Below are 14,900 nucleotides of genomic sequence, written 5' to 3'. Positions count from 1 at the left end.
AGGTTTGTTACATATGTATACATGTGCCATGTTGGTGTGCTGCACCCATCAACTCGTCAGCACCCATCAATTCATCATTTATATCAGGTATAACTCCCCAATGCAATCTCTCCCCTCTCCCCCCTCCCCATGACAGGCCCCATTGTGTGATGTTCCCCTTCCCGAGTCCAAGTGAGCTCATTGTTCAGTTCCCACCTATGAGTGAGAAAATGCGGTGTTTGGTTTTCTGTTCTTGTGATAGTTTGCTAAGAATGATGGTTTCCAGCTGCATCCATGTCCCTACAAAGGACGCAAACTCATCCTTTTTTATGGCTGCATAGTATTCTATGGTGTATATGTGCCACATGTTGTATTCTAACTTAAGTTCTGGTTTGTGTGATATAAGTATAGACACTTCTGCTTACTTTTGGTTTCTTGTTGCATGAAATATCTTTTTTCATGCTTTTATTTTCTCATCTATATTTGTCTTAATAGGTAAGGTGCATTTCTTGTAGGTAGCCTGTAGTCAGACCATGTTTTCTAAGTTAATTCACACAGTCTATTATCTTAAGTGAATAATACAGTGCATTTACATTCAAGGTTGTCTTTGATATTTAAGGTAGTGTTTCTGTTATTGTCTTAACTGTTTTATATATTCTTTGTTCCTTACTATTTATCTGACTTTGTCATTGTTCTTTGTTAGTTTTTTAATAGTGGTACCATGAGTCCTTGTTCTTCCTTTTTTGTGTATTTGCTGTACCAATGGGTTTTTTACTTTTATGTGTTTTCATGAAGGTTATCCTTTTGCTTTCAAGTTTAGAATTCATTTTATAAATAATTTTCATCTTAATTTCTTTGTTGACTTCATGGTCATTCATGTTGTTTAAATTTCATTTATTTGTATAGTTTCCAGAATTTCTCTTGGTATTGATTTCTAGGTTTGCTCCACTGTGGTCAGAGAAGATACTTAATTTGATTTTGGTATTTTAAAATTTGTTGAAACTTATTTTGTGGCCTAAAATATGGTCTATTTTGGACAATAATCCATGTGCTGATGAGAAGAATGTATATTCTGCAGTTGTTCAGTAGAATGTTCTGTAAATATCTGTTAAGTCATTTGGTCTAAAGTCCAATTTTAGTCCAATGTTTGTTTCTTTTCTGTCTAGATAATTTGTCTAATGCTCTGAATGGTGTGTTGAATTTCCCAAGTATTATTGTATTGCTCCCTATCTCTCTGTTTATGACTAAATATTGGTTTTATAAATGTGGGTGATCCAGCATTTTGTAAATATATATTTATAATATATATGTTCTTAATGAATTGACACCTTTATTATTATATAATAATCCTTTTGCATTTTCTTAACTGTTTTTGACTTAAGGTGTGATTTATCTGATATAAGTGTAGCTTCTTGTTTTTTCTTTTAGTTTTCATTTGCATGGAATATCGTTTTCCATGCCTTTACAGGTAATATGAGTTTCTTGGAAGCAGCATATAGCTCAAAAATGTTTCTAAATGTATTCAGCCAGTCTATATATTTTTAAATGAATATTTAATCCATTTACAATCAAGGTTTATGTTGATATCTGTGGTTTTGTTCCTGTCATGTTGTTGTTTTCTAGTTAATTTATAAGTTATTTGAATTTTTCATTTTCTTTGACTGTCGTTGTTTGGTGGAGTTCTGTAGTAGAGTCCTATGATTTGTTTCTCTTCCTCCTTCGTGTGATTGCTTTACCAGTGAGTTTTATACTTTCATGTGTTTTCCTGGTTGTAAATATTGTCTTTTTACTTCCATGTTTAGGAATCAGTTGAGCACTTTTTGTAGGGCCAGTCTAGTGGTGACAAATTTCTTCAGGATTTGCTTGTCTGGAAAAGATTCATTTATACTTTATTTATGAAGTTCAGCCTTGCTGAATGTAGAATTCTTAGCTGACTTTATTTTTTCTCTCAGCATTTTGAAAATGCCATCCCACTGTTTTCTGGCCTCTGTGGTTTCTCCTGAGAAACCCACTGTTAGTCTAATGAAGTCTCCTTCATAGGTGAATAGATGCACTTTTCTTTCTGATTTTAGAATCTTTGCATTTACACTGATTTGAGACAGTCAGATTTTAATGTGCTGTGGTGAAGTCCTTTTTGCACTGCATTTGTTAGGGATCACTGAGTCTTCCATATCTGAATGTCTAAATCTCTTGCTAAATGTGGAAAGATTTTATCTATTATTTCATTAAATAGGTTCTCTAGGCCTTTTGAATTCTCTTAACTCTTGATAATACAATTCATAAATTGGTTTGCCCTATGTAGTCCCAAATGTCTCAAAGAGTTTCACTTATTTTAAAAATTCATTTTGCAAAATTTTGTCTTGATTATTCTAAAAGACTTATCTTCAAGTCATAGAATTTTTTTTCTTTTCCTTGGTATAGCCTATTTTTTAACGTTTTAAATGTGTTTTGTGTTTCCTCCAATAATTTTTTTTTCCTTCAGAATTTCTGGTTTTTATTTTCTTTTCTAAGATGCCTATTGCCTTTCTCATTTGTACCTTGAATTGATTTTCTGACTTTCTTTTATTGATTTTCAGATTTCCCTTGCATCTCACTGAGTTTCTTTAAACTTAATGTTTTGTATTTTTTAGGGGTTGATGAATATGTTTGTTATCATGATAATGGTAAGGGTTGCATGGGTATACATGTGTCAAAACTTAGCCAAATTTTACACTATAAATAGGTGCAGTTTATTGTATGGAAATTATACATCAATCAAAATGTTAAAATAGAGCCACAAACTCCTTTATATTTCTCTCAATATGAGATGGATTATAATTCTCTTCCCCTTGAGTGTGGGTTGGCCATATATGTCAGTACAGAATAATATTTCTGTACTGCAAAAGACACTGATAAAAGAATAAAAGGAAAAGGCACAGAATGGAAGAAAATAATTGCAAAACACATAACTGATAAGAGACTGGTATCCAAATATGCAAAAAATAAAAAACACTTAAAACTCAAGAATAAAAAATAAACCACCTGGCCAGGTGCAGTGGCTCACACCTGTAATCCCAGCACCTTGTGAGGCCGAGGCAGGTGGATCATGAGGTCAGCAGATGGAGACTATCTCCTAACTAACACGGTGAAACCTTGTCTCTACTAAAAATGGCTAACCCGGTGAAACCTTGTCTCTACTAAAAATACAAAAAAAAAAAAAAGAAAAAAGAAAAAAAGAAAAAAAAAGAAAATTAGCCAGACGTGGTGGTGGGCACATGTAGTCCCAGCTACTCAGGAGGCTGAGGCAGGACATGGCGTGAACCCGGGAGAGGGAGCTTGTGGTGAGCTGAGATTGTGCCACTGCAATCCAGCCTGGGCGGCAGAGCAAGACTCTGTCTCGAAAAATAAACAACAAAAAACACTTAAAACTCAAGAATAAGAAAATAAACACCCAATTATAAAATGGCAAAGGATTCATACAAATACAAATGTAAAAGTTGTAAGGCTTCACTAAAGAGCATAGAAGTATGGCAAATAAGCATATGTAAAGATGTTCAGCATCATGTGTCATTAGGAAATAGAAATTAAAAATAAAAATGACATACTGCTACACCCTTATTAGAATGGCTAAAATCTAAAACACTGACTACACTAACCCTATCGAGGATGTAGAGTAACAAGAGCTCTCATTTATTGTTGGTGGAAATGTTTATACATTTTATTTATATATTCTATAGTTTTAAATATTCTATTGGATAATTTAAAAGTATTTTCCTTCTCATATTGTTCCTATAATTATATTTGTATTTTTATACTTTGTCTTTATTTGGTGATATTCATTCTGCTCAATATTTTAGTTTACTAATCTTTTTATCATGTGAGTCTAACTTGATATTTAACCCAAATATTGTGTATTAAACTTATTCATTTTTTTCAATTTATCTTTGGCTCCTTTCCAAATATGCTTGTTTAGTTTATAATTCCTTGATCTTTTCAAATCAGTTTTAAAAATTTTCCATTTGATTACAATGGAAACTGCTCAGGGAAATTAAGTTGTGTCTGCCTTTCCCAGCCCATACCAACTCACCCCTCCCATGCCACCCACACATTTAATCTCCTCTTTGTTTTCCTGAAAACCTGACAACCACATGGTTTCTACTGTTAAAGTTAAGATTTTTCACCTTCAGTGATGTTGGCTTCAGTTGAGGCCTAGCCATTTCCTGTCCAGAGATCACTATATATTCTCCCATGCCCAGAGCTCCAGAAACAACTATGACTAGAGACATAGAGAATGACTTACCCACTTAGGTAGAGAAGATTAAGGTTTCTTCCTCCTTCCCAGGAGATCTGGGACCTACACCACCACTGAGTTTATACTATAAAATAAAAAATATCACACTTGTCCCACAGATATGAAAAGCATAAAAAAAGTGTTTAAGGAAAACCTACCTCTATGTAAATAGTATCACTGTTGATTTGATAATTTTAATAGTTTAACTATCACCAAAAGGAGTTATCTCAAAAATGCAAATTAGGCTAAACATCCAAAAATTAGTCAGTGTAACACAGGATAAAAATAAAACAAAATACAAAAAAAAATTTGATACACACAAGAACATTTAACAAAACCAACATCTATTTAAAGTAAAATCCAAAGCAGTCCAGAAATACAAGAAAACTTCATAGACTTGCTAAAGAGCATCTATAAAATGTGCAGCTAATGTCACATGTAATGGTTAAAACCTAGGTTTTGGAAAGTTATTTTAGAAAAAAAGACAAGAATGGACTCCACCTGGGGACTGGAAACTTTACCTATGACATTATCATATAAATAAAAATTTCTAAGGAATTTTGAAAAACCCACTAGAACTAATAAATGAGTTCAGCAAGGTTGCATGATTTAACATCGGTACAATGTTTTTTAAGATGGCTGACTAGGAGCATTTCAAGCCAGCTGCATCCATTTAGTACCATAATAGTATATAGACAATCATATATTCAGTACATTGTCCAAGAGAGAACACAAGAGATCAACAGAAAAGTGACAGGAAATGACAAAAACTAGAAAGGAAAAGAAAAACAGGCAGCCTGTGTGGCCAAGACTGGCTGGAAAACAGGAGTGACTCTATAATACAGGAGAAAGTAAGCAACAACATTTCTCTGGTCCATTTTCTCACTGGGGAATCATAAAATCTAGATCATGAGAGAGCACTTTGACCCTCCCAATCCCTGAATCTAGCAAAAGGAGCAGTCAGGTGACTGAGAGAAGAAATCACTCAAGGGAGGGAACATGCCCTTGGTTCCACACACTTCCTGTAGCCTAAGAAGCTATAGCAAGATGACCTTTTTAATTCTAGCTCTTAACAGAGTGTTCATGGTCCTAGTCATCAGGGTTGTTGCCATTCCTAGTCATTAAGGAAACTCAAGCTACCGAGCATGGAACTGGGTCATGGGCAGGGAGTGGGCTAGCACAACCAAGACTGAGAAGCAAGCATGACATGGACAGCAGCCAACAGCACTGAAAGTGGGCATTATCCCCAGGACTTCAGCAGGATGATAGTTGTCACAGTGGCTTCATCTTGAGCTGTGGAGGAGTTCCTATGACCCAGGGTTGAACTAAAGAACAGCATAAATTTCTCAGGTCTGACAGAATAGCCAGGGTGTTTGTGACAGGTGGGAGGAGGGAGCAAGCCCCAGTGGGGCTAGGCATGAGAGGGATAAATTTGCCCAACCACCAGTCAAAGTTGTGGGTGCTGAGACCACCACCACCCTCCCTGTGGCAGGACCTCAGGGCAGTGACAGTTGCCCCTCACCCAAGCATTTCACCAGCCCCCTGAGGATTGCCTCACTCCTACCAATTACCTCTGTGCAGGCACTCATCACTGGGGAAGCCTGAGTGCAATTCAGCTCCATCCAATATCACCCCTTCCTTAGGACAAAGTACAGCATCTAGGGTTGTAAGAAGGTTCCCCAACCTAATCCACCACCTCGGACAACAAAGTGTGTCTTTTGGGGACACTGAAGTTGGGAATAAGCAACATACTGCTTCCATCACAGCTGGCTTTTACCTGCAAGTGCCACCAACTCGCCTAGATGCTGGCATACACAGCCCATTACAACCATTGCCAACACAGCTGGGACTCAGAAGAGCACTAGAGACTTGGAAGAGCATTTCACCACTACTGCTTTTTCCATTGCCCATACCACCATGACTGTCCAGAAGTTCGAGAGTCCATTCGCCCTCCCAGTATACTACAATTACAACTGGCATCTGAGTAAGTTACCCTGCTGGTGGCCTGCCTGGAGTCACCAACACAGGTGCCAGCATATGTCACTCTAGGTCAAAAGGATAGATAAGCTTAGTTCACCAACACTGGAACTGAAACCTAGAGATGGGCCCATACAGCACTTCAGTGTAGCCAGCCCAACTTCACTGTAGCCCCTAGAAATAACCACACTGTAATGCACTGAGGAAACCGTAGACACCACTAATGATATTTTACAGCCAAAGAAATCACACAGAGACTTCACAATTGAACGCAAAGCTAATAAACCCTACCCAACCAACATTATACTCACATCTTCAGGAAAAAAATTCTCACCCTCAAAGAAAGTAAATTCAAAAATAAAAAGTGACTTTTACATCAGATGCACAGAAATCAATGTACAGACACAAGAAACATAAGAAAGCAAGGAAATATGACATCCTTAAAGGAACACAATAATTCCTTAACAAAAGTTTTTTTTTTTTTTTTTTTTTTTTTTTTTTTTTTTTTTTTGAGACGGAGTCTCACTCTGTCTCTCAGGCTAGGGTGCAGTGGCACAATCTCGGCTCCCAGGTTCATGCCATTCTCCTGCCTCAGCCTCCCGAGTAGCTGGGACTACAGGAGCCCACCACCATGCCTGGCTAATTTTTTTTTGCATTTTTTTTAGTAGAGATGGGGTTTTACCATGTTAGCTGGGATGGTCTCGATCTCCTGACCTCATGATCCACCCGCCTCAGCCTCCTAAACTGCTGGGATTACAGGTGTGAGCCACCACACCAGGCCTATTATTATATAACTGGCCCCAAAACTGTCCATAAACAAAATCTCTACAGCACTGTGACATGTTCATGATGGCCATAACGCCCGTGCTGGAAAGTTTCGGGTTTACCGGAATGAGGGCGAGGAACACCTGGCCCACCCAGGGCAGAAAACCACTTAAAGGTGCTCTTAAACTACAAACAATAACATGAGCAATCTGTGCCTTAAGGGCATGTTCCTGCTGCAGATAACTAGCCAGACCTACCCCTTTATTTCAGCCCATCCCTTCATTTCCCATAAGGGATACTTTTAGTTAATCGAATATCTATAGAAACAATGCTAATGACTGGCTTGCTGTTAATAAATAGATGGGTAAATCTCTGTTTGGGGCTCTCGGCTCTGAAGGCTGTGAGACCCCTGACTTCCCACTTCACACCTCTGTATTTCTGTGTGTGTGTGTGTCTTTAATTCCTCTAGTGCCACTGGGTTAGGGTCTCCCTGACCAAACTGGTCTCAGGACAAAAGATCAATTTTCCCCCCAATTTTGGGCTACGATGAATGAAGTGGCTATGATCATTTACATATACATCTGGGTAGACATTTGTTCTGTTAGATTTCCAGTAAAAGTTATCTGATTTACTTCTTTATATACAGATCCTGCCTGCCTGCTTGCCTGTCTTCCTTCCTGCCCCTCCTTCTCCTCCTTCCCTCCTTTCTCTCCTTTTCTTCCTTTCTTTCTAATAGGATCTCACTCTGTTGCCCAGGCTGGAGTGTAGTGGCACAATCATACCTCACTGCAGTCTCAACCTCCTGGACTCTCGCCTCAGCCTCCTGAATAGCTAGCACTATACATGCACTTTTCCATGCCTAGCTAGATTTTTGTTTTTGTAGAGATAGGGTCTCCCAGTTTTGCCTGTCTGGTCTCAAACTCCTGGCCTCAAGACATCCTCCCACCTCAGTCTCCCAAAGTTCTGGGATTACAGGTGTGAGCCACCATGACCTGTCTATACAGACTTTATTTTTTTTTAAAGTAGTTTTAGTCCCGCAGCAACACTGAGAAAAAAGTACAGAGAATTCTCATCTAGCCTGTACCCCTCCCCCAACATGCCCAACCTCCATTATCAACATCCCCCACCTGAGTGGTGCATTTGTTACAAATGATGAACCTACACTGACACATCATCATCACCCAGAGTCCATGGTTTATACATGGTTTACACTAGGGTTCACTCTTGGTGTTGTACATGCTATGGATTCTGATAAATGGGCAGCAATATGTACCTACTATTACAAAATCATACAGAACAGTTCCATCACCCTAAAACTCCCCTGTGATCTGACTATTCATGCCTCCTTCCTCACTAAACCCTGGCAATCACTGACTCTTTTACTGCCTCCATAGTTTTGCCTTTCCAGGATGTCATACTTGGATCATACAGTGTGCAGCCTTATCAGATTGGCTTCCTTCACTTAGGATTATGCATTTAGGTTTCCTCTTTATGGATAATTTCTTTGCATCACTGAATAATATTTCATCATCTGAATGTACCACAATGTGTTTATCCCCTTACCTCCTGAAGGATATCTCAGCTGCTTCTAAGATTTGGTAATTCTTTAAAAAAGCTGCTGTAATCATCAATGTGCAAGTTTTTGTATGGACGTAAGTTTTCAACTCATTCAAGTACATGCTAAAGAGATTACTGCATCATATGGAAAGAGCGTGTGGTTTTGTAAGAAACTGCCAAACCATCTTTCAAAATAGCTGTACCATTTTCATTCCCACCAGCAGTGAATCAGAGTTCCTGTTTTCCTCCCCAGCACCTGGTGTTGCCAGTGTATTTTGGTGATTCTAATAGGTGTGTTGTGGCATCTCACTCTTGTTTCAATTTACAATTCCTTAATGGGATATGATGTGGAGCATCTTCTCAATTGCTCACTTGCCACCTCTATATCTCCTTTGGTGTGGTACCTGTCCAAGTGTTTTGCCCATTTTTAAATCACAGTGTTTACTTTCTTACTGTTGAATTTTAAGAGTTCTTTGTCTATTTTAGATAAAGTCCTTTAGCCTCCCCAGCAGCTGGGACTACAGGCTTCCGCCACCATGCCCAGCTAATTTTTTGTATGTTTAGTAGAGACGGGGTTTCACCGTGTTAGCCAGGATGGTCTTGATTTCCTGACCTCATGATCTGCCACCTCAGCCTCCCAAAGTGCTGGGATTACAGGTGTGAGCCACCTCACCAGGCCTATTATTATTATAATTTAAGTTCTAGGGTACATGTGCACAATGTGCTGGTTTGTTACATAGGTATACATGTGCCACGTTGGTTTGCTGGATCCATCAGCTCATCATTCACTTACTTATTTCTCCTAACGCTATTCCTCCCCCAGCCCTCACCCCCCAATAGGCCCCAGTGTGTAATGTTTCTCCTCCTTGTGTCCATGTGTTCTCATTGTTCAACTCCCACTTATGAGTGAGAACATGTGGTGTTTGATTTTCTGTCCTTGTGATATTTTCCTGAGACTGATACTTTCCAGCTTCATTCACGTCCCTGCAAAGAACATGAACTCATCCTTTTTAATGGCTGCATAGTATTCCATGGTGTATATGGGCCACATTGTCTTTATCCTGTCTATTATTAATGGACATTTGGGTTAGTTATCAATTCTAATCCATTATATCATGCTGTTTTCTTGTCCTGCCTCAGCACCAATGACCTGAAGAGCCTTGTTGAAGGAAGACTCCATCTGATGACTCAGAGCAAGTATTTTTTAGTGTGTTATTGTTATTAGCAGAAAGAAGGCCATAAAACACATGTGGTGAGCTGAATATATTCTAGGCAAAAGAAGAAAATATTCAAATTCTTATGTTATTTTATCTAATTATTTTATCCCTTTTGGTGTGTGACTTATAATGTGTGTATTGTATTAATAAAATTATATAAACATGTAGTTTACAAATAGTTACCAATATTATTAGTGCATGTCCAAGTATTATGTTACTGGAAGTATAATCCTCAAAATATACCATTAAGCTCTTAAGTCAATATTACCCTGACGCTTTTCCTGGTTCCATCATGACGGCTGAGCAAAATTGTTCTGATTTTGAAGCACTCTCAGTTATCGGTTCTAGCAGTAAGATAAATGTGCTTTTTTACTAACTTATGCTCTTGGACAAAGATAACAATTTTAATTATAAAATGTGTTTCTTATAGATATCAGGAGGTTGTAGAGCAATGTTCTACAGTATAGTCATAATTGATCTTGACATATAATTGGGCCCATTTTTAACTCAAAAGAGGCTGAGTAATTGTGGTACTTTTTCATTTTTTTGTGATGTTTGAGTCACTGGATTAAATAGATTTGATAGAACAATGGTGCCTACATCCTGGCAAATAACATTAGTAGCTGCAAAATTGTTCAGTGAAATCATGTCGTGTATTTCCTGAGACAACTTGAGGAAAATTATATTTTAAATTGGAGACCAAAGTATTGTTCAAGGCATAAGAGGGAATTCCTGTATTAAGAGGGATCTCAAAAAAAAAAAAATCATGATATGATCATTTTGTTGCAACATTATGGTTTTCATAAAGTTATTGCAAGTAGTGTTTACTCTCTTGAAAAGTCAGTGATGGACATCAGAAATATGCTGATGTGTTGAAATGAATTTATATAAAGAATCTCTTAGATGGGAACTAAACTGAGAAAGACCCAGGGCCATTTTTAGGTAGTATAGCTAAGCGGGTTTTGGTAAGCACAATAATGCCCTCCAAAGATGTTTATGTTCTACTTCTCAGATACTGGGAATATATTATATTTCATGGCAATGGACACACAAAGTTATACATTGGATCAAGATTGCTAATCTTCTGATGAAAAATGGGGATATTATGAATTATAATGGGGAGTTCAGTGTAATAATTAGGGTCCAGAAATGTGAAAGAGATACAGAGAATGGAAAGTGTCAAAATGATGGCATCTTAGAAAGACAACCAGATAATATTTTTTCAACTGTTTGCTTTGGTCATTTTCTCCGCATTAGCTTAAAATTCTACCAAGTTCACATAAACTATACACATATAATTGGATAATTTTATATGTTAACAGCATCAATATAAAGTGAGAGAATATAAAACAAAAGTACAATGTCTAAAAGTAGAGACCCAGGTACAATTAGAGTATAAATAGTGTACATTTTATAAGGTCATAATTGTGGATGGCTTGGTGAGACAAATATTATTACATGTATGTTTTAATAATAATTATTACATTATTACATACACAATTTGGTGTAGAAAATAATGTAGAGGCTGAATGATCAAGAAGTCATATGAGTTAGTCTGGGTTTATCAAGGGTAGGAAGATAATGTAAAAAATGAAGATGATTTGTGATGATATTGACTACTACATAATAAACACGGATGATATGAAGTCTTTCTTTTCCAGATATACAAAATAGGTTTTCTCTTTGCCATTTGGAAGAACGCACTTTCCACTTACGTTATCATTAAAAGATCCCTTTTATTTCCAAGCTGGCATTGGAGTCCACCAACACTTTCTTTTTTTTTTTTTTTTTTCTCCACATCTTCACATTCTTTCTGAATAACAAGCCTAAGTCCCCATGACCTGACCACCTGTCACTTGGCCTTTATTCACCTAGTGATGCCTCTCATAGTAATGGATTTGTTTTCTCTAGATGTATTTGAGTCACTTAATTTTTGGAATGACTTCAGATGTAAAGTGTAATTCTACCTGAGCAGAGTGACAAGGGGGCCTCTCCATCTGTACCTCCTGCCTCCTGAGTACTCTCCAGGCCACCACCATCAATCCTAGCACCTCCTGGTTGTCAAGAGTTAAGCATAAATCCATAAATTACATTATCTATGTTTTCTTCTTTTTTTGGTTCCTCAATTTATTTTCCAGAAGTAACACGATCATGTATACAGTAGCTTATTTCAAGTGACACAGACCAGGCAACTGACAAATAAATACTGACAAGTAAATATTGCTCATTTTCCCAGATAATCTCTATAATCAAGGGAACTGATTTTTATTCTGGCATTTTCCCCGAATGTTTACTTTGTAGAAATTATGTTGCTCGCAATTGTGTGCATGGTGATACTCTTGTTTAACCATCAGAGGTGATCTCAGCACCTTCATAGCTCCAGCCTCTGCTCCAGTCCCTCCCCAGAGAAAAGGGCCACCCATACCATCCTGCTGCTGGTGAGTTGCTTTGTGATCATGGGCTCAGTGGACATCATTATTTTATCTTCCTTAACCATGTGGTAAGTTTTTAACTCAGTTATCCTGGATATCCAGAGGCTCACGGTCCATCTTTAGGCTTAGGTTTGTTCTTTGGTACAGATCAATTTGTCCTTTTGTACAAATCAGTTGATAAAGGAATAATCAATGTTCTGCAAAAATAAATTCAAAGAGACATCATTTTTAATAAGATCATAACAGAAAAATAATCCTCTGAAAACAGAGATTTTTCCTTCATCAGTTAAATTATTGAAGTAGCACAGGATTTTCATCTGACTTAAGTACAATGTGTAAAATTATAATTTCATATCTAAATACTTTTGAATTTCAGGCTACCAAGAATTATTTGGTTTCCTTAGTTTAAAGTCTACCAGATTTTGATATTCCCAAATATCAAGTCTCTTACTCTTTAATTTTTAACTGTATACACAAAAGCATTTCTTTCTTCTTGAAGTGTACTTAAGAAGCTCCTATTTGTAACCAAAAATCTTTGGTTTTCTTTTGAAAATATTTTAACTTAGTCTGTTTTTGACTAAGGTATTTTAGCTAAGTATCTAATTCTTGCTTTAATATTTTACTCACCTCTATTCGTATTCATTCTCTGTTTCTGGCTCTACAAAAGCTGTGGAATTTTTCTCTCATCTTTGAAAGTTGTGTATTTTTCTCTTGCCAATTTTTAGTGTTTCCCTCATTTTTGGTGTTATACAGATTATGATTTCTTTTATGTATTATTTATTTTTTTCTTTTGTGAACCCGCAATTTCTGAATTCAATGATTCATGTTTTCAATTGTAGAAACTTATAAAATACCAATTGTTTGACTATTGCTGTATATATATTTTTTGAGACAGAATCTCACTCTGTTTCCAAGGCTGTGTGCAATGGCGCAATCTCTACTCACTGCAAGCTCCACCGCCCAGGTTCATGCCATTCTTCTTCCTCAGCCTCCCCAACAGCTGGGACTACAAGCGCCCCCCCCACCCCGCCACCACACCCAGCTAATTTTTTGTATTTTTAGTAGAGATGGGGTTTTACCGTGTTAGCCAGGATGGTCTCTATCTCCCAACCTCATGATCCACCCGCCTAAGCCTCTCAAAGTATGGAATTACAGCCGTGAGCCACCTCGACCAGCCAACTATTGCTATTCATTTTAAAATATATTTTACAGAAACAATTATATTTGTTTTGTTTCTCATTCTTCTACTTCTACTCTTCATGTATGTATAATTATATTTGTGTTTTCTATTACCTTTTCTCCTTTTACTCCATTGGACTATAATAATTATGTTCACTGATTTCTGTTCACTAATCTCATCAGCTTAGATAACACTTTAATTTTTAACTTATATGTTGAGTATTAAATTGATTTGTTTTATTTGTAATTATCCTCCATTTGGCTGAATATAATGTCTTAAGCTTGTAACTTCTTGTTCTTTCCGTGTTTTTTTTTACTTTGTTTTAATGTATTGAATTTCTTCTGACACTCATTCTAGTAACTTTTTTTCTCTGTGTGCGAGGTGAGTTATAATTTGATTCTCAGATTTGAGATCTACCATAAGTTTAAGACTTTTTTTTTTTCCATATGCATTATGGGAAAGTCGGACAACCTGCATGGATTTGGCGTCATTATAGTCACCCATATCTAAGAACAGCACTTGCTCCTTAGCATGATGAGTTGTTTCTGGATTGTTTCTTTATTTTAGTTATATACCTGAGAGATTCTAATATTTTCCCTTCAACTCTATTCAGCATTTTAAGAATTCTTATGACTTTCTAAGAATTATAGTTTTCTGTATGAATGTTTTTAATGTGTATTGTATTTTCTCAAAAAGCACAATATCAGAGTACACATGAGGAAAAACATATATATATATTCTGTTGCAGATGACAGCATCTCGTAACAAAACCCTAGTTACTTCATTTATTTATTTTTATTATACTTTATGTTCTAGGGTACCTGTGCACAACGTGCAGGTTTGTTACATGTGTATACATGTACAATGTTGGTATGCTGCACCCATTAACTCATCATTTACATTAGGTGTATCTCCTAATGCTATCCCTCCCCCATCCCCACACCCCACAGCAGGTCCCAGTGTGTGATGTTCACCCTCCTGTGTCCAAGTGTTCTCATTGTTCAGGTCCCACCAATGAGTGAGAACATGTGGTGTTTGGTTTTTGGTTCTTGCGATGGTTTGCTGAGAGTGATGGTTTCCAGCTGCATCCATGTCCTTACAAAGGACATGAACGCATCCTTTTTATGGCTGCATAGTATTCCATGGTGTATATATGCCACATTTTCTTAATCCAGTATGTCATTGATGGACATTTGTGTTGGTTCCAAGACTTTACTATTGTGAATAATGCCACAATAAACATACGTGTGCATGTGTCTTTATAGCAGCATGATTTATAATCCTTTTGGTATATATCGAGTAATGGGATCACCGGGTCAAATGTTATTTCTAGTTCTAGATCCTTGAGGAATCGCCACATTGTCTTCCACAATGGTTGAACTAGTTTACAGTCCCACCAAAAGTGTAAAAGTGTTCCTATTTCTCCACATCCTCTCCAGCACTTGTTGTTTCCTGACCTTTTAATGATCGCCATTCTAACTGGTGTGAGATGGTATCTCATTGTGGTTTCAATTTGCATTTCT

At 37.1% G+C, this 14,900-nt stretch overlaps 1 protein-coding gene across 1 annotated transcript in view; it reads left to right on the top strand.

Moving 5' to 3' along the window:
- The window catches only part of LOC111546682, a 46,283-nt gene extending 36,342 nt beyond the window's left edge, over window positions 1-9,941 (top strand). The window contains exons 4-5 of the mRNA XM_023218197.2: window positions 1,932-2,019; window positions 9,689-9,941. Coding sequence (XP_023073965.1) covers window positions 1,932-1,982 — 51 coding nt within the window. The 3' untranslated portion in view covers window positions 1,983-2,019; window positions 9,689-9,941. The remainder of the gene's footprint in view (window positions 1-1,931; window positions 2,020-9,688) is intronic.
- Window positions 9,942-14,900: the final 4,959 nt, after the last annotated feature.

The sequence above is a fragment of the Piliocolobus tephrosceles genome, chromosome 9, assembly GCF_002776525.5.
Source record: "Piliocolobus tephrosceles isolate RC106 chromosome 9, ASM277652v3, whole genome shotgun sequence".
NCBI classification, from domain to species: domain Eukaryota; kingdom Metazoa; phylum Chordata; class Mammalia; order Primates; family Cercopithecidae; genus Piliocolobus; species Piliocolobus tephrosceles.
Note: the sequence above shows the minus strand (reverse complement) of the source record. Positions and strands in the feature narration are given on the sequence as shown.